Source organism: Cotesia typhae, unplaced genomic scaffold (assembly GCF_013202065.1).
Source record: "Cotesia typhae breed Kobodo isofemale line unplaced genomic scaffold, CoteBio_Ctyphae contig_26, whole genome shotgun sequence".
In the NCBI taxonomy this organism is placed as follows: domain Eukaryota; kingdom Metazoa; phylum Arthropoda; class Insecta; order Hymenoptera; family Braconidae; genus Cotesia; species Cotesia typhae.
The window spans coordinates 2,419,886-2,439,603 of NW_027423732.1; the positions used below are offsets into that span (position 1 = coordinate 2,419,886).

Here is a 19,718-nt window from a genome sequence, read left to right on the forward strand (position 1 = left end):
AGCTAATAATAATTAAATCGAAAGTCAGCGTATTGAGTGAGTTAATTTATAAAAAACAAATCGAGCTTAGACTTATAGAACAGGAAGACGATGTAAGTCGTAAGTAAAAGACGATGAAAGTAATTTAAAACACAAAAAAAAAATGGTATGCAATGTGAGTATGTAAGTATTTGCACGCTCAATATATGAGCAAACGAGTTTTTTTTTACCTCTCAAAGTACGTGAATTTAATTTATAAAATGTCTCGAGAGCTCTGTGCACCAACTGCTGGGTAATAGTAATATAAAATCAACCGGTGAGGAAATAACACTAACCAATGTAAGAACTTGTAAGCCGTTAATTTAACAAGACTAAAAAATATTATAAAAATCCAATAATTAAATTAAATTACACACAAAAATAATAATCATATAATAAATTTTATTGTTTTTATAATGTTATTAGTTATTATACTTCCTGACAGAGAGATTTTACTGTGCGTTAATTGTGTCTTGTTAAAATTATTTGCGTAATATGACATTAAAACTATTGCATTCTTTTCATAAAATAATATTATCGATTTCAATGTAAGTCATGTGCGAAGCATCAGAAAGTATTTTAATGGAAAAAAATTTTTTTTAATCGTTTTCTCTAAGTTTAATTTTAAAACAAAATACATTTTTTTTGATTATATACCTAGTTGTTTGTTATCCAAGATCATTTCGGATAGAGAAATTACAAATGATTATGAGATCGAAAGAATTTATAATTGTATAATTGTGCCTGAAAGAATCGGAAACAAGAGCAAATATTTTTTATTTATAATTTATGTCTTATTCTATTTTAATACCATGTCATGACTAAAAAGGTTAATATACTTTAGTATTATTTAAAAACTAGCCTAGTTATTGATACTTGCAGTTTTATTTTAATTAAATAAAAAAAAATCAACTTTATTAAATTAATAAATATAATTTTTGAATTATAAATTTCAAGAAAATTGATTTTTCAAGAACATTTTATTTTTTAATTATAATAAAATTGCAAGTGTCAAACAACTACGTCAGTGTCAATAACTAGGTCTTTTACCTTAACTATTTTTGACTAATGATCGATGATTGATAGCTCAACCAAGCCCTTGTGATTTTAATGCAGTAATCAATAAATAAAGTAATTGCTTCATTTCACAGAGAATTAAGTTAGGAATGATAAAATGTGAGTACATTAGCACGTTAAAATTGATATTTTATGGTTACTTTTGCAAATTGAGATATTATTAAACATTTTGCTCAGCTGAAAAAAACATGTTTGAGTATCCACAGACAAAAATTTGGATTTTACTGACAACAGAACTTATATAAATCATCAGTAGAACAATTTAAAAAAAAAAAAAAAAAGTAATTCTTAAATAATAAAAGATTATCATCTCACAATCTTTCATTGCAACGCACCCACGTAATTTAAAATCATGAGCACATCATGTATTTTTCTTTAATTTTTAAGGAAGCTAGTTCATATTCACCTACTCATTTACACAAAATAAACTTCTTCGTGTGTGAGTGTGTGAACGTGAGCATATATACTACAGTTGCAGTCAGGCACGCGTGATCTTTCCCATAGAGGTAAAATATTATCGTATTAAACTCTATAATAATAACAGTACATACAATGTACATTCGCACAGCTTTCCACTCATACATTAGACGTATCCACACACACTAAAATTTCATTTATTTTTCTTATTATTTATCATAATTATAGTCATAACAGCGGAATTACTATTATATTTATTTCACAATAGGAAAAAATAATTTATTATTCATTTTTTATTATTAGACACCGTAGGTCCGACAAATTTGTGAAATAACTCTCTGGAAAGTGACATTTTCCCCTCAGTCGTAGTTAATATTTAAATAAGAACAAAACAAATACAAAAGTTTATTCACATTATTTATGTTTATTATCGTGAGAACATGACCATAAAAGGTTAAAAAAAATTTTTATGTGCAATCTTTTAATGACACTTTTAATTTCAAATAAAACTTTTTATTTTAATAAGTTATTAATATCTATTATCTTTTAAATAACCCGAGTAAAAACAGAATTCCGACGCAACACCACTGCACGGCTTTTTAAGCTCCCTACCTGTGACGACCCGAGTAAAAATGAAATTATGATTTTTTACGAAAAAATAATAAATTTCATTCGACGGTCGCACCACCGCTGCAGTTACGCCGTTTAGTGGTATATATTGGAATAAAATATTTGTTGATCATTCAAATAGCTAAGCTAAATTTTGTTAGAAAACTTACGGCTTGCAACGCAGTTGGTAACGTTCGACTTTCATGCTGACGACCCAGGTTCGAATCCCATCGCAATTTGATTTTAAAATTTTTTTCAGGGTATTTCGATAGGCGTGCCAGTTCTGTTCAACCCGAGAATGAAATTAAAAATCTACATCAACAATACGACTAAAAAAGTCAATAATTTCGCGGTACTTCGCCCTAATTAAAAAATTTTTTTTTGCCCTCCGTGTGGCAACTTTCTGGCCGCTGCGCTAAACGAAGTTGCCACATTCCGGCTACGTCGAGCAGAAAAATAGTATACACACCTTGGCCAGTAAAAAGTAAAGCCTCAGACCACATGTTTGTCAACCTCGGCTTCGCCTCGGCCAACAATTACATGTGATCTGAGACTTTTCTTATTTTACTGGCCTAGGTATGTAATATACTATTTTTTATTTGAATATTAGGCGTTTGAATAGAAGGAGGTTGAACAATAAGTCTCATATTAAGATTTCTAGTCAGATTTTTTCTTAATTAATTATTGCGTAATAAATTAATTATGATGCCATTTTTTTTTAAATTGTAGGTATGATTTCGAATTGATGCGGTGGTGGTGCAGCGGTGGTCGAACGAAATTTATTATTTTTTCGTAAAAAATAAAAATTTCATCTTCACTCGGGACTTTTTTAATTTTTAATCATTTTGAATTTTACTTAAACAATTTTTTAATTGATTTTTTTCATAGTTTATGTAAATTTTGACTCAATTGGTTAGGTCATCTTTAAGCTCAAAAATACACTGTTCAAAAAAGCATTTTTTTGAAATAATTCAAAAACTGCAGAAAAGATTGTCTCAAAAATTTATCAGAAATTAAGTACAGAAAAATTATTTGAAACACGTCAAATCGAATGAAAATCGGTCCATATATTGAAGATATTTTTTCAAAAACTATTTCAAAAATCGATTTTTTCAAACTCATTTTTAGATTTATTTACCGATCGATTTTCAGAATTCTTTAAAATGATTTATTACTTTTTTTTTTCCAAAAGCTTGTTTTTTTTTTGTCTATTGGTCGCCTATTTAATAATTTTCATAAACAAATATCTCATTTTCTATGACGGATCCAAGGAAGATGATGAGAGTTATTTTTATAGAGGCTTTTAATATCTATCGATTTTGTTCAAAGAACTTTTGGTTACGTTCGTAGTTTTCGAGAAATTTGCAAAAAAAAAAGATTTTTCTAAGGTGATTTTTCTTTTTTTTTTAAGATACCCTTAGAACATTATTTTTATTTATTAAATTCCGATACTTGATAAGTGAATAAAAGTGATGCTTTGATTATGATTTAAAATCTTCTGTGATTAGTCTATAATAGAATACCGTCAAACACCGCAAACTTCTAAAATACGGAACTAATTATTTTCAAAATTTGTTTAATCTTTAAGTTCAAAATGCTTATTTTGATACCGGAATGCAGTTCAAAATCAGCCCATTTGTCCAAGATATATTGTCATCGAAACATTTTCAAATATTGATTGTTTCAAAATATTTTTTAACATTAAAAAAAAACATTTCACTCACTAAAATTAGTCTTGTCAATCACTTGAATTTCCGGATAATTCTGATAACTATCATAGTTATATTCAAAAAATATAATGAATTTGAAAAAATATTTTATTTCAAAAACCCAATTTTCAAGAATGATAATTCATAAAAAATAATAAAAAAGAAAATTTATTAGCATAAAAGTCTTCCTTTTTATTTTTTTCTGGATCACGACCTACAAAGTTATCTCAACGACTTTCTCAAGTTAGACGAGGACTCGATTTAATTTTATTTAAAATTTCTTTTAATATAAAGATGTTCACGTTATTTTTCTCTTAGATAACAAAAAAATTAATTTTAAAAATTTTTCAAATAATTTTCACAACTTTAGGTATAAAATAATTAACATACCGAAAAAATTTTTAGACTACTTACAGTTGAAAAAAATTAAAAATTTTTTTCAAATAATTCAGAAGAAGAATTAAAAAAAGAAACACTTGAAACAAAATAAAACGAAAAAATAATAATAAATAATCACAGAACACTGTTACATTCCAGGTTAGTTGTGTTGTCGATGACTGGAGTGACTGTAAAATAATGTGAAGCTATAAAAGTATCTAAAGAGTCGAGAAGAGAGAGAAAATGGTGAAGAGAGTTCTCCCTCTTTAAGAAAGAGAGCCTCCAGCTCCAGAACTGTAAGGAGGTGAGTAAGGTATTAGCTTCTTGATATTCTCTAACCGTCAACTAACAACTAACAGCTAAGTGTTACTTATGTATGTGTATAAACAAGTAACACTAATCTAAGTGAGACGCAAATAAATAAAAGTAATCCTAAGTTTGTTCAATTCCTATATCTGATTACCGATCACAACTCTCATTGCTTTCACTTATGCAGCGCACCTGTATATAGCACATTTTAGAGTTCGTTTTTTAAGAGACAAGACTGCGAAAATATCGGATGTTTTTAGAATTTTCTATTTTTATCTTAGAAATCTTTAAATTATTATAAAATTATAATCAGTAAAGCAGTTTGAATGTTTTTTAATTTTTCGTTCAGATATTTGAGGTTGTTTTTTAAGAAATACACAGATAAAGAAATTGACTTGAATCAAGTGAATAATTTCGAAAAACTTCATTTTCTTGAAGTGAGTAAAAAGTTCTTAAACTAAGGAATTTTCCTTGATTTAAGTAAATTTTAATTAATTAATTAAACAATTAATTAATTAAAGACTTCGTCTTCATTAAAAACAATTACACTTCTCAAAATTTCATGTAATCAATATGGTAAAAATTGTCAACAATTTCATTTCGCATTACATCATTGCTGATTTATTTCAAATTTTTCTTTTCTTAGAATGGAAAAAATGACAAGTAGATATTCAAAATCATATAATATCTATGAGTATTTCTAGACGCATTTGTCTATATTATCAAATTTTCTATAAAAATTAATGATTTTTTCAGCTAGGTATTAGTAGATATTGATCGATGTAGGGAGGGGGCTTTCAGGACCGGTTACCGTCGGAGGCTAAATATGTTCGAGGGTTTTCGCGAAGCCTATCGATAACATAGGGACCTGTTTTGAATACCAATTGTGGACATTTCGTGAAAGTCGGCCATTTTGTTTTTTATATAGCATCCGAGTTTTTTCAGAATAAATTTCTTACAACTACACTGAAAAAAATAATCGGTAGAGCTTACTGATTTTTTTTTTTCGGTAGAGGCAACCTATTAAAATCGGTAGAGGATACCGATTTTTTTTCGGCAGCAGCTACCGATTTACAATCGGTAACCTCTACCGATCTTAATCGATTGCCTCTACCGTAAAATCGGTAATCTTTACCGAAAAATCGGTAACCTTTACCGAGAATTCAATAGCCTCTACCGATTTATATTTGTTGGAAATACTCCAATATTGTCGTTGAGAAGACACACACATAAACCTTGCGGTGATCTAAGATACGCATGCGTATAACCAAACGAGTCCCAAAATAATGTATGTGCAAGCATGACTCACAATTCATTCATTACCAAGTACTCTTGACAACTAGACGTTGTGTGAAACTATGTATAAACTTATGTATTGTAGAAGCGCGTGCAACTGTATATAATTACTAATAAACTTTATCATTTACTTTAACCAACTAAACTTATTATTTAAACAACAATATTTACCGAAGAAATAGTTTTTGGGGCCTATAACTAAAGTATAAATGACTTGTCAACATGATTTTCATACGGCAATAACATGATTTTCATGTGGCAGGCAATCCTTTATTAATAAATTGATGCAATGTTTTCATTGTTGTCGCTTTTTGTTGATGATGATGAACTTTTTATATTTGTAAATACTTTCGATATAACTTGGAGGCTAAAATATACAACTTCAGCTGAAAAATTTTTCAAAATAATTTACAGTCAAGTTTGGCATCATTTTTTACAGCAATGTCATTACAACTTTTAGCCAGCCTTCTACAAATAAATTCTTGTCAATAACTTGAGTTCAGATATCGATGTAGATTTCCAGATAGCCAGAGTTTCAGACCAACAAAGTTGGTGTCAGATAGTTGCCACCAACTTAGCGACAACTTGCGATCAAGTTCTAAATTTGTAATTGTTGGCATCAAGTTGGCTATAAGTTTCTAAGAAAAAGAAGACTAATCTACTGCCGAGTTTTTCGCCTAATTTCTTGAGAAACTTGTCGTCAACTTGATGTTAAGAAGTTTTAAAATCAGTTTTTGCTGACAACTTGGTGAACAAGTTGACACGAACCGAGTGCATTTTCAAGACTTGCTGCCAACTTGGTGGCAATTTGCGACTAACCATGATAGCCATCAGGGCTTATTTGAATTTCTTAAGAAACTTTAGTACAGACTTAATACAGATTCCTACAGTGAAAGATTTTAAGTAAACTTTGAAACAACTTCGTTACTAAGATCGTTACTAAGTTTCGTGATTTAAAGTGTGGCTATCAGCCCAGTCAGCACAAGTTGACAATTAACTTAGTTGATGTTCAATGGTTTGCGTCAACTTCACGTTAACTTTGTGTCAACTTTTGCATTTGCAACAGTTTCCTAGAACTCGACTTTAACTTACGCATTAAAATAACGTAAATCTACTGCCAAAATTTTCTGGAAGATTCGCTCAAAGTTAACGCAAAGTTGCAGAAAGTTAAGGTTAACTTCAGGTCAACAGTTATAAGTACAACTACTGTTGCCTTACTGTTAGCGTAAACTTTACGTTAAATTCCGGCAGCAGATTTACGTGAACTTCGTTTCATTTGTGTTAACTGGGAGGATATTCTATTATTTTTTTTACCATCAACAACATTCATTTCTTCCTAACCCGCAGTTAAGAAACTAACTCTTAAGAATTTAAACATTAACATTAACAATAATTCAGGTAACTACATTTATTGCCGTTGAAAGTAGTGAAAATGACACCAATTTACGGTCGATCTGTAAGTTACGTCTTATCTATATAATTTTTTTTTAATTCTAGAAATAATAAATTAAAAGATAAAAAAAAATTCAAGTTGCCTAAAATATATTTTTTGAACTTTTTTTTTGCAAATGTTATATGGTGCGCAGTAGCGAAATAATCGCTACCTTGCTAAAAAAAACTTCCAGGACTGAATTCGCCAATTGACGAAATTAAAATTTTTCGCAATTTCAGCTTGCCTAAAGGGATCGTGCACTAACTGTAGAGGCAGCACTTCAGCTGACGCTCGCGCGCTCTAGTGTAAAAAGTGTGTACAAAATGGGCAAAAATTTGTTTATAATAAATGAAAAAAAATTATAAAAAATGGAAAAAATAATAAAGTATGGTTTTCGGCCAATAAAAAATGATGAAAATATTCGCGGTCAGAACGATTCGAAAGGCAAAAAACTTTTCGAGTCAAGACATGTACTGAATGTGATAGAAAAAAGAATTTTAAATAATCCGGTTATCATAACCGCCAATGTTGTTGCAGAGACAACTGTATCTAAAGTTTATAATGTCAAACTAACAGTATGTATTAATTTGTTTATTATTTTTACTCATTCTTGATGTAATTAAATATTTAATCAAATTCATCTTAACAAGTTCATTAATTTTTTATGTTTAGCTCAATGATGATCGTCATGTAACAGATTGAATTAAATTTTTAGTATTTTTTTTTTCCGGAAAAATAGAAGGAACATACGATGGATGAAGTGGGTGCTCTGATTTATTATTGTTAATAAAATGAACACTACAAATTCTTGTACTTTTATTCGGCTTCCAGTCTTTTGGATTTTTACTGAAATAAAAAAAAATTTTAGGTTATATTTTTATTTAATTATTATCTATCTCATGATTGCTTACTAACTTTAATAAAATAAATATGAAGACATTTTTTTTTATACTAACTTAAAAGATGTATTTATTTTTTGTAATAATTGTTAATTACTTACACATATTTTTTCACTGCATTTATCCATTTTAAACGCTTACTCTCCTTCCACGGATAAACACTAGTATTTTGTGGAAAAGTATAAAATTTCACCGGCAAATTTATGCCTTGCTCTTTGCGAGATTTTTCTGTACAACCTTTTATACAACACGACTTTATTGATGAAGACATTGTAAATTATTAAAAAATTTATCGCAATAAAAAAACAAATCTATCGAAAATCACATGTTACAGAAGGATAGTATTATTATTATTATTGCTCAAAAGGTTCGCGTTTTAGTCACTAGTTGGCGTGACACTCTAGAGGCACGATCCCTAAAGAACCTTCTCAAAATTCGTCATCAGCTCTCCGACTAATACTTTATACTGGGCAAGGAATCAAAATGGGAAATATTCTTTGCTTAACAAGGCAGCATAACCACGCTCCAAATCATTCCCTGGAAGAAGAAATGGCTTTCTCCAGATGCTTACACAGAGCTTGCACTTCTTAAATTGGAAACAATTACGATATTTATGAAAGTTTGAGACAGATGTAAGTATAATTTTTTTTTTGTTCGAACTTATTACTGAAATTTAATTAATTATTTTATTTTTTTCATTATTTAGGTACCCACAAGCTCCTAGAACAATGACTTGACGAAACCAACAATTAAATATGCGCCAATGGCAGCGTAATTTTATGAACAATTTGCCAAGGATTTTTTCGTTGACTCAACCAAAATTGTGTCTCCAAAACAGAATTGAACTAGAAAATTTGACGAATCATTCACATGGCTCAATGCAAGTTAAATTTCGAACCAATTTTGAAGAAGGTAAAACAACTGTAGTTATAGGCGATTCTGAGTTAGTTGACCACTTCGACCCTTATTCTACAATATTCATTGCAACTACTAATATCATTCTACCTGCAGGATTAGATGCGACAGGTATGTTGATAGTTGTGCTTATTAACAGAAACCATGTTATTAGCAATATGAAGTTTATTTACAGAACTATCTATTTTCATAGATCTATCTATTTTCATTTTTGAAGCAATTGTTTTTTCTTTTCTGGCTTTTAGTATTTCTTGGGCCTATTTGCCGGACAGGTCAGAAACTAACTTTAACGCTACAGTAGACATCGTATGTTCCCAAATTGCTCATGAGGTTAATCCTAATACAATTTATTATCATTATGAACAGAGATTAAATGATGCATTAAGAGCCAATGCCCCTGAAGCAAATTTGAAAATAACTTTTCTCGCTTATGATGATGTAAGTTTCTTATTTCTTTAGTGCATTTACAATTGTCTAACTTTTTTTTTAAACTTAACTGCGATAAAAATAAAAAAAATCAATTTTAGTTTTGAGAAAACCGTTTTATTTTTAAGTATCGAGAATAGAGCACTACTTCAACGCTTTGCTTATGTGGCGTGCAACAGAGAACACGTTACGTGCTTATAGTAAGCATGATACCGTACAACCATATGTACTCATTCAAAAGAACATGACAGAGCATAATCAGGTGCTGTTAGTTGTAGACGAAATCAACAAGTATCAATTTATGTTGTCAATTACAGTATGCGATTGTTTATTTAAAGGTTACTACATTTTTGGAGCACAATATCCAACGGATTCAAACTATATCTATTTATTAATACAAAGGTGCCTCTTCAAGATTGAAACTCAGTATGATGTTTTTCTATACTCTAAAAGCTAAAATAATATTTTATGACGGTTTAGCGCCATTTTTTTTACTGAATCAAGTTATAAGTAAATTAAATAATCAATTTATTCATGAAAGAATATGTTAAATCGAAAATCGGGACGTTATTGACGATTTCTTAAAATCAAATAACGACAAGTAAATTAACGGATTTTATGTTGTATTCAAATATTCTTGGTATATAATGAAAATAATCTGGGAAACGGTTGACCCTAAAGGCCATCACTGCAACTTCCCGCTAATTCCATATCTAAGCGCTTAATATTGAACTTATGACGTTTTTGAGCTCTTCGAGCTCGAAAATCTGATATAAGTTTAATAAATCAGTATTTTTTGAATTTTCAAACTGCAATAACTTCTGAATAAATGAACCGATTTTCACGCAGTTAACAGCATTTCACTCAGTTTTTTAAATTCTACAATATATTTTCAAACACAAACTGATCAAACCGAAAATCTAAGAAAAATGAAAAAAATGCACTTTTTCCTAATTTTATCGACAACGATTTCTTGGAATCTACCTGTCCGAATTGGTTCAAATTTTCAGGAAATCTAAGTTTGGTGGAACCGAATCGAATGCCACCAACCGCGTTTCGATCGGTCGAGCCGTTCAAAAGTTATAAGAGGGTCACATACTTACACACACACACATACATTCAGACATGGTGACACCCTCTCAGGAACCCTCGAAATGGCTTCCTAGGATCTTAAAACGTCGAGATCTGTTGAAAACTCGATTTTTGCAGAACGGGGTGAAACCAATGACTTCCCGATTTTTGAAAATTTTCAATTTTCTTAGCGGTAAGTTAAAAATATTATTTTTGATTTAGTAGACTAATTAATAAACCTCAATTACTTTTTCATAATGTCGATAATACTATCTAATGATAAAATAATGGTGATGTACGTCATTGCAATCAATTAAACTGAAAATAACAAATCCATAAAAATTCGTTTCGTTGTAATTGTGCTCATTAATGAGATAAAATGCCAATTAACAACAAAAAAACTATTTAACCTTGAAATAACAAAGTTTTTTAATTAGTCCACATCATTACTTCAGATTAATCGAGCGCTATTTTTACTTATTTTGTATATATTTCATGGGTATCAGTTATCAGTATTGAACACACACAAAGAGATATCTAATGTATTTTTGATAATTTCTCATATAAGTAACGAGTGATGTTTAATCAGACACAAACGGTTGTCTTAAAAAAAGTACGCTTAATTAGAGGTTGATCAGAAAATGAATTTTTGATAGTCGAATCAATAAGATGAAGGGGCATTCTATTGTTTTATTGGTGGCTTTGGCAATTTTGTTGCCTGATTTATCCAACTCTGGACGCACTCATGGGTCATACAGTTTGAAGAAACAAATGTAAGAATATGTATTTATACATATAAATACATATGTATTTATTTTGAATAACTTTTTATTGAAAATAACTTGATATTTATTTGAAAATAGTTGTTTACGTAAAAAATAGACTAAGTCATCCATAATGATGTGTAAAATGCAATGTTTTTGCATTGTGCGCTTGGCAGATTCCGACCATAGTCCATTGAAATGTTACATTTTTTAGGCCTAACCTTGCATTTTTTAGAGGACGCAATTTTATTTTTTTTATGTGTAGGGGGGGGGGGTCAATGTAAAGCTAAAACCAAGTTTGTGGGGTCGTCACCCTTGTCCCACGGCCACCATCTTGAAAATAGGGGTTGAAATGGTTTTTACGATATATCTTTTAAACTATTTATTAGATAAAAAAAATTTGTTAACATTTTTTGTTGCAAATTAAATTTTCTACAACTTTGGTCTCGTAACTTTTTGTCGTAGAACTATAAATAAAAAATTTATAAGCGAAAATATTCAAAAATTCGACAAAAAAATTTCTATTTTTTGGAATAACTTTTTTTTTTATCATTTTTCTAAAAATATATCGTAAATATATCGTAAAAGCCATTTCAACCCCTATTTTCAAGATGGCGGCTGTGGGACAAGGGTGGCGACCCCACAAACTTGGTTTTAGCTTTACATTGACCCCCCCTACACATCAAAAAAATAAAAATACGTCCTCTAAAAAATGCAACCCCAAATGTAACTTTTCAATGGACTACCACCAACTCGGTCCGGGTGTAATTTAATCTAACGTATGTGCGATTTCTACGATATATGGAGCCTAAAAGCGAAATCTAATTTATTGTTTTTAATGCGTTTTCATAAATAATTCGTCACTGGTCGACAAATTACTATTTAAGATTCGGTTTTAAGCATGAACATAAAGACTGCGGACCTATTGAATAAATTTATGTTATTTTGAATTAAATATTTTTTTAATTTATAGGACCAATAGCGGAAGCGCTAAGACAAGCTCTCGTTCAAGTGAAAGTTACACTCCCCCAGGTACTCCTCCTGCTCTATCTAATCTTAGACCTTCAATATTTTCATCACGCTCACGGTCTACATCGACTTCATCATCGTCATCATCATCATCATCATCGTCATCATCATCATCATCATTATCATCATTATCATCATCATCATCATCATCATCATCATCATCATCATCATCATCATCATCGAAATCATCATCATCATCATTACCATCATCATCGAAATCACTCTCTTCCTCACGTTTTTTCAAGCTATCACGATCTTCCAAAACACCTCACCTTCCTTCAAATCCTTCATCACAACAGTCATCCCCACAAACATCAAGATCTTCTTCACCTCAGCCATCCACCTCTCAACAATCCTTATCAACAAACTCGTTTCAAACGTTAATTCCAAGATCTTCAAGTAATAGTAATAAACAACCACTCAACAATAACAATAATGCTCTGCAAAACAATCATTTTTCATTCAGCATGAACGATATGGTTCAAGAAACTGCACGCATATCTGAACATAATCGAAAAAATAATCTAAAATTGACAAAATCAGTGCCATTAGACTTTAAATACAATGAACCTGGGACCAACAATTTGCGAGCTGGTTCATCATCGCAAACTAAATATACAAGTCAACTGCAACGTGCTCGAGCATCTGTACCACGCCAAACGCAACATGATTTGAGCAAGTACCCTGATGTGCCGCCTCATTCTCTAACCGTGAAAAGACCTTTGATTGCAAGTGGTATCTTAGATTCTGAAAGTTTGAAGCCTGATGATAAGAAACGACGATTGAGTGTAGCAGGTAATTTTGCGCAAAATGTTCCTGGATGCTACACAGAATTTTGCAACGGTGTTAAAAGTAGTGATGAAACTTTTGTAAGCAAAACATCTCTTACCAAGTCTTCTGCAGGAAGTTTTCTTCCAACAGCTCTTCCTCCCCTAAGGACTCAGAGTCTTCAAAATATTAGTCCTAAACGTTCGGACTCGTTGAATTCTGTGCACTCAATAGCAGCTAGTGATGATACTTGTAAAAATGACTATGCAGATGCTGCTGATTGTTTTGATTACTTTACATTTGCCGTTCACTGGCCTATCACGCAAGCTTTTGCAGGACGAAAACTGAGACAAAGACGAGTATTCCATCACAATTTAGTGACAGATTGGTACATTCATGGATTATGGCCCTCAGCAGTTAACGACCCTCGCAAAAAGCCACCTGTAAGATGTATCAAGCGCTCTGCTCGTTTTGATCTGGATCAGTTAAAAAGATACAGGTTAACTGGTCCCTTGCATGAAAACTGGTTTTCGGTTTTCGATGATCAATACAATCCTGACGAATCATTTTGGTCACACGAATTTAACACTCACGGTAAGTGCGCCATACGCGCAAAGAGGATTGGTGACACTGCTGGTTACTTCAAAATGGCCTTGCAGTTGCATCATGAGTTAAAGCTTAAAGATACTTTAGCCAAAGGAGGCTACAATGTTGGTGATAAAATGAAGTTGCAAGACATTTATGATATTATTCATAGACATCATAGAGCTAAACCGGAAATTATTTTGAGTTTTAATGAGGTAAATATATTCCTATATCATTTGATAAAGAGCATATTTTTTAAGCATGTTTACAGCATCTTTAATATAACTCGGTGAAAAAGTTGCTGACGCTATTTCTGTGAAATATTTAGAGTAAAAAACTTCTATATTAATCATTTTTGTCAAGTCTTGAGCAAGTGTGGCTCAAGATTATCGACAAAGTATCTGCATTTAGATTTCGAAAATTCTAGCGTAAGATTCTGTCAATAGATTCTTGCTCGGGAATTGTTGAACAATTGTTATCAATTGAATCAATTAGAAAATAATACATTAAAAATAATTGTTTCTGGATGTCCGTGTGCCTGTGTTTATGGTTCCGGGTATCTGACCGGAAAATTGCTCGAAAAAATAATCCTACAGGAATAATTTTTTTTTATTATCTAAAGTACCACACTAAAAACTTTATTAATTAATATAACCACTCAATTATGATTCAAAGAATTAGGAAAACGATTGACCCTAAAGGTTATCCCTGCAACTTCCCACTAATTCTATTCTCAAAATTGCCCTTAGTACGTTTTTGAGCTCTTCGAGCTCAAAAGTCTTATCAAAGTTCGATGAAACACAATTTTTTTAATTTTCAAACTGCTACAACTTTCGAATGAATCAACCGATTTTCACGCGGTTTATGGCGATCGAAGTAGTTATTTAAGCTCTATAAAATTTAGAACAAATAAAAATTGATCTGATCAAAAATTTCGAAGTTATTACAAAAAAATATTCTTTTCAATTTTTTTCGAAAACGAATATCTCACGAACGCATCAACTGATTCTGACGCTCTAGGTGGCGATCGATGCAAGTTTTCAAGGTTAAGAGCTGATTAGTTTTTGAGGTCGATCGGTTCAGCTAATTCGGAGATATTTAAAAAAAATGAAACAAAAACAATTTTTTTTTTTTACGTTTTTTGCAATTTCTCGAAATCTACTGGCCCGTACGGTTCCAACTCTCAGGAAATCTAAGTTTGACGAAAACCTTTCGAATGACACCAACTGCGATTAAATCGGCTAATCCGTTCAGAAGTTATAAGAGGTTCACACACACGCACACACACACACACACACACACACACACACACACACACACACACACACACACACACACACACACACACACACACACACACACACACACACACACACAGAGCCATAGCAGAGTTTTTTTTTAACATTTCATTTTAATCAATCTTATGGTGAAAAATAAGATTATGAGGCGTGCACTTTTGGATTTTTCAAATTTTTTAAGTATTCTGGTCAAAAAACTTGTCTAATATCAAATTTACTAAGGTTACAGTAGATTTATAAATGGGTCTTGAACGGATCTTTAGCAAGTTTCTGATAGTAGATTCACCTCAGAAATGTGTCAACGACTTTACCGAAGGTTATAGGCCAGATATTTTAAATTATTTTACGGTAGAGTTGCAATTGAAAACTGCTAATCAATCTTTCTTATTAATTTTTTCAGAGACAAAGAACGGATAACGTCTACATCCAAGAAGTAAGAATATGCTATGACCTATCTTTCTTCCCGCAAGACTGTCCCAAACCACAGCACAATTATGATCCAAACTTAGAAGTCGTATATTTATCCCATCTTCCATAATAGTATAAATTAATCGTTTCAGTCAGATCTTTCATTATAATAATGACTACAATCTTTTAATAAAGTTGAAATATTTGATGCAATTAAAGATTTTTTTATTACTTTTATTTGTGAAAATTAATTTTCAACGTTGCGAAACTCTAGTATAGTTACAATAATTATTCGATTAAATTTGGTAACGATGTGGAATTAAATTAATAATTTAAACTACTATAAAAATAGTAAAAATATCCCGCATTCTGGCAGCATTGTGTAGTATGCATTTGATACGACAAAGTATATTTTATGCTTGTGATATATTTTTGTGTCGTTTATATTAGATGGTAAAAGTATCCAATCACATTACAATATATATATTAAATTCAGTTTAATTTTAACCAATCATGTTACGAATAGTTTGTCTTATTGTGTATATTTTCATATTTTTCATCTAAATTATAAGAGTGGAATTTTATATTGGAATTATTTTACTTGATATTTTTTATATTATAAAATAATTTATATCTAATTCATTAAATTACGACGCGTTAGATTTCAATTGCTGATTCAATCAATTGGGAATTATTTATGGAAATTAATTTGAGAGATATATTCAGAATTTAATTCTGAAAATTGTTTATTGAGATTGAAATAATTCTACGTAGTTAATTTATTGAATCGAACTTAAGTTCAAGAAAATTGTTAGATAAATTAATTCGTTATTTTCAATGAGAATTATTTTTTAGTTAATTATCAGCTTGAATATTAAGTCCAATAATTTGTAGTGAATTTTGTGTCGATAAAGATTTATTAAGAATTTATTTGCAATTAATTAATTACCAAAGTTGAATTTTAGTTCAGAGTTTTATGGAATTTATTTGTTAATTCGAATTATTGTTGTGTACAGTTACATGGATTTTTATGAATCGTCAAGTGACCAATAGTACAATTTTCGATTTTTACAAATGAAGAATTTACTGTCATGGAGTCCTTTTCATTATTTTTTAATTTTTTTATCACAGATGGTTTTAAGTTAGCTTGCAATTTTTTAAGTTTTTTCAAGCGTTCTACACAAGCTATTTTGCGAATTTCATTCAACTTTCTTTTTTGAGTTGAATCCACTTTTGGAACTGATTTCTAGGCAGATGTATTAGTAATTTCTGTACATCTTGGAACAGAATGATGAGTTTCAATAGTCGCCGATGGATTTAAATTTTTATCACCATCAGAAACATTCAATTTAACTTAAAAAAAAAGTTCATCATCAGAATCAGGAGGTAAAAAATTTTCTACGGACATACCATGATCATTCAAGTTTGTTTTTGGATTTGTTTCATTGGCAGTGGAGGTAGATGGAGTTTCGTTGGTGATAGTAGCAGATGGAGCTTGACAATTGGAAGTGGAACTAGATGAAATTTCTTGGTGAGAATAAATTATTTGTTGGTAGATTTGTCGTCAGTTCGCTAAAGAATGTTCAATATAACCTTCTGCTATACTGAGAGAAAATTTTATTCAAGAGTAATAAAAAAGTTTATTTGGACTTGAAAAAAAAACTTAGTTAATATTAATAAAATTATATTTCATATAAATAAAATTTTCTTAAAGACTAATAAAATTTTATTAGTATTTAATAAAATTTTATTAAATACTAATATGTGTTTATTAAAATAACCACGAGTGTCGCGTTCGTTTGCTGTCACAAATTCGCGCAGTTTGTACTCACTCCTGAAGTATTACAATAATAGTATATTACACACCGAGGGAAGTAAAGTAAGAAATGTCTCAGATCACATGTAATTGTTGGCCGAGGCGAAGCCGAGGTCAACAAACATGTGATCTGAGGCTTTCTTATTTACTTCCCGAGGAGTGTATACTATTTTTTTCCCTGACGAAGGTGTAAAGCGGAAACTTTGTTTAGCGCAGCGGGGCTAAAGTTGACGCTTTACACCCGGAGGGGAAAAAAATAATAATTCAAACAAAAAATAAATAAATATTTATCGATTTTTTTAATTTATTAAAATACATAAAAATATAGAAGTTAAATGTGCTAAAACACATATAAAAAAGTTGTTAGAGGATTGGCAATTATTATCTTTGTAGTCAAACAATTTTTTCAGGTAAATTGTTAAAAAAATTATTTTTAATTAATATACATAATTCATGTTCCATAACAAAATATTAATTTTTATTAATTATAATAAATTTTCACAGTAAAACTTTTTCATAAATAGTAAATAAGATTTTCCAACGAAACATCCTAACCTAACATATTTGTTTACTCCCGACTTATATCTTGTCTGTATAGAACATGAATTAAACGATTTTGAAACCTTCGACGACTACATCACTTTAAGTAGTCAAGAAGAAATCAAAGAGTTGATTCCAAAAGCTGGACTAAGGGTAAAAATACTAAAAAAAATATCAGGAACAAGTGGGTTTAAAATTTTTTTTTAATTTTTAATCAATTAGAGTAGCTATGGTTTTCTCAAAATAATTAAAAGCTGTTGAAAATATATTAAAACATTTAATAAGTAAAATGTTGATATCTATTTTTATGGTAAATAAATTTTCACTAAACCAAAGATACTCTAATTGATTTCAATTAAAGTCAGTGAATCAAGTGATATTAATCTCGCTCGTAATGTTGGAGGTATATTATAGCTGAAGTGGTACTTGAGTGTTAATTTCTAATAAATTTTTTTAATCGATTTTATAAAAAATAATATGTCAATTATAAATTTAGAATACGCTAATATTTATAAAACATATTAAAATAGACTACTTCTAATGTATTCGTTAATTAATTATTTAAGTATGATATATATTGAACAAATATCGTAGACATGTGAGTTTTTATTATATTTAAATAATAAAAATAAATAAATACTCTATTGAATTTATGAAATCAGTCTTTATTTTTTAAAAAGGTTCTTCTAAATTGTCAGGTTTTCTGCTTCTCTTTTAATTTTATTTAATAACTTTGAACTCTTATCAGTTCATTTGTTAAATTTTAAAATCTGAGTGAGTAGAAAAGTTTATTGGTATTTAATAAAATTTTATTAGTGTTTAATAAAACGTATATTAGTAGTTAAGAAAATTTTTATTAGTATGTAAGAAAATTTTATTAATATTTAATAAATTTTTATTTGGAATTAGCCAAATAAACGTTTTATTAAATAGTAATAAAATTATATTACTCTTGAATAAAATTTTCTCTCAGTGTACGGTACTGGATCGCCATCCACCCAACTGTTTGACTGTTGTTAAATTTGCACCAGAATTTGTCAGTAACACCGCAAACCGGTGTAAGTTTCCGGATGTTCTAACTCTAAATACTCAGCAACTTTTCTCGACATTTTGCTTATTTTATTTTTCCAAATATTTTGGCGCTTACCTTTTTCCGAATGATAACTAAAGACAAAACGTCTACTGTCAAAATTATCTAGCCACAACGAAATATATTTCGTTATATGACCATAGTATTCTTTTCCAACAATAAAAATACAAGGTAGCAATTTTTGTTGTCGTTGATTGTTTGAGGACACTGGAAATCAAATTATCATTTGATCAACATCCTGAACATTCAGATTTCATATTTCACTGGTTCTGAGTGCGCCCAAGACTCTTAATGTCAAGATAACCTGTAAATAATAATTGGAAATGTTCATTGAAAAAATTGTGTACATTCATACATTAATGTATAAATCTGAAGCACAATTTGGAGTGTTGGACCCATGTACAATCGCCATAATTAATGCCTGGGTTGGAATTGGTTACAACTTACTTGTTTCGTACCCAGGCATTAATGATAGCGATTGTACAAATGATTTTCTCATTTGTGAGTTTCGATTCGAAGTTAACGTGATGTCATGTGACCGTAATTTTCACATGTTCAAAAAAAATTTGTGACGTCTGTTACGTTCTCGTAAATTTTAAATTTATTTAAAGTTTTATAAATCTATTTTAAAAATTATTAAATAATTATTTAAATTATTGAATTATTATCCGAGGTATTTCGCAACGGAAATACCTCGAGATAACAGATTTCTAGAACGTCAACGCAGCCTAGTAGACTAAACAGTCTACGTTGTAGGTTTTGGACTGCGTTGATGTTCACATAGGGTAACCTGAGATGCAACGTCGCTAAAAATTCTTATAAAACTTATTGTAATTATTATAACGGATATATACATTCAGTCTT

At 30.1% G+C, this 19,718-nt stretch overlaps 3 protein-coding genes and 1 long non-coding RNA gene across 7 annotated transcripts in view; 2 read left to right on the forward strand and 2 right to left on the reverse strand.

Moving 5' to 3' along the window:
* Positions 1 to 4,424, reverse strand: part of LOC141525358 (uncharacterized) — a 26,034-nt gene extending 21,610 nt beyond the window's left edge. The window contains exon 1 of one of the 2 annotated variants that reach the window (XM_074239818.1): positions 4,245 to 4,424. The gene's annotated coding sequence lies outside the window, so the exon portion shown is untranslated. Of the gene's footprint in view, positions 1 to 4,220 lie in introns of both variants that reach the window. The other variant, XM_074239819.1, reaches the window with a different exon arrangement.
* The window catches only part of LOC141525380 (uncharacterized), a 14,931-nt gene extending 6,873 nt beyond the window's left edge, over positions 1 to 8,058 (forward strand). The window contains exons 2-4 of the long non-coding RNA XR_012478844.1: positions 4,368 to 4,512; positions 7,485 to 7,820; positions 7,918 to 8,058. This is a non-coding gene — a long non-coding RNA (uncharacterized LOC141525380). The remainder of the gene's footprint in view (positions 1 to 4,367; positions 4,513 to 7,484; positions 7,821 to 7,917) is intronic.
* On the reverse strand, positions 7,822 to 8,545 carry LOC141525379 (uncharacterized). Its single transcript, XM_074239852.1, has 2 exons — positions 8,246 to 8,545; positions 7,822 to 8,091 (listed from the first exon to the last, which is right to left on the reverse strand). The coding sequence occupies exons 1-2, from the start codon at positions 8,413 to 8,415 to the stop codon at positions 7,932 to 7,934; spliced, it is 330 nt and encodes a 109-aa protein (XP_074095953.1). The 5' UTR covers positions 8,416 to 8,545; the 3' UTR covers positions 7,822 to 7,931.
* Positions 8,546 to 8,638: 93 nt separating this feature from the next.
* Positions 8,639 to 16,068, forward strand: LOC141525363 (uncharacterized). 3 transcript variants are annotated; one of them, XM_074239828.1, is made up of 6 exons: positions 8,639 to 8,776; positions 8,851 to 9,056; positions 9,824 to 9,911; positions 11,213 to 11,329; positions 12,294 to 13,917; positions 15,401 to 16,068. In XM_074239828.1, the coding sequence occupies exons 2-6, from the start codon at positions 8,900 to 8,902 to the stop codon at positions 15,536 to 15,538; spliced, it is 2,124 nt and encodes a 707-aa protein (XP_074095929.1). In that variant the 5' UTR covers positions 8,639 to 8,776; positions 8,851 to 8,899; the 3' UTR covers positions 15,539 to 16,068. The 3 variants fall into 3 exon arrangements, with proteins under 3 accessions (XP_074095929.1, XP_074095930.1, XP_074095931.1); XM_074239829.1 differs by lacking the exons at positions 8,639 to 8,776; positions 11,213 to 11,329 and adding an exon at positions 9,305 to 9,497 and having other exon boundaries at positions 8,918 to 9,170; positions 9,614 to 9,911; positions 15,401 to 16,066; XM_074239830.1 differs by lacking the exons at positions 8,639 to 8,776; positions 8,851 to 9,056 and adding an exon at positions 10,496 to 10,749 and having other exon boundaries at positions 9,868 to 9,887; positions 11,063 to 11,329; positions 15,401 to 16,065.
* The last annotated feature ends 3,650 nt before the right edge of the window (positions 16,069 to 19,718 follow it).

Bases quoted from the DNA above. Each gene is read 5' to 3' on its own strand.
- LOC141525363 (XM_074239828.1), top strand. From the start codon at position 8,900: ATGCGCCAATGGCAGCGTAATTTTATGAACAATTTGCCAAGGATTTTT. The intron at 9,912-11,212 runs GTATGATGTTTT...AATTTTTGATAG, and splicing joins CTCTTCAAGATTGAAACTCA to TCGAATCAATAAGATGAAGG. The intron at 11,330-12,293 runs GTAAGAATATGT...TTTAATTTATAG, and splicing joins TACAGTTTGAAGAAACAAAT to GACCAATAGCGGAAGCGCTA.
- LOC141525379 (XM_074239852.1), bottom strand. From the start codon at position 8,415: ATGTCTTCATCAATAAAGTCGTGTTGTATAAAAGGTTGTACAGAAAAA. The intron at 8,092-8,245 runs GTAAGTAATTAA...TTTTTATTTCAG, and splicing joins AATGCAGTGAAAAAATATGT to TAAAAATCCAAAAGACTGGA.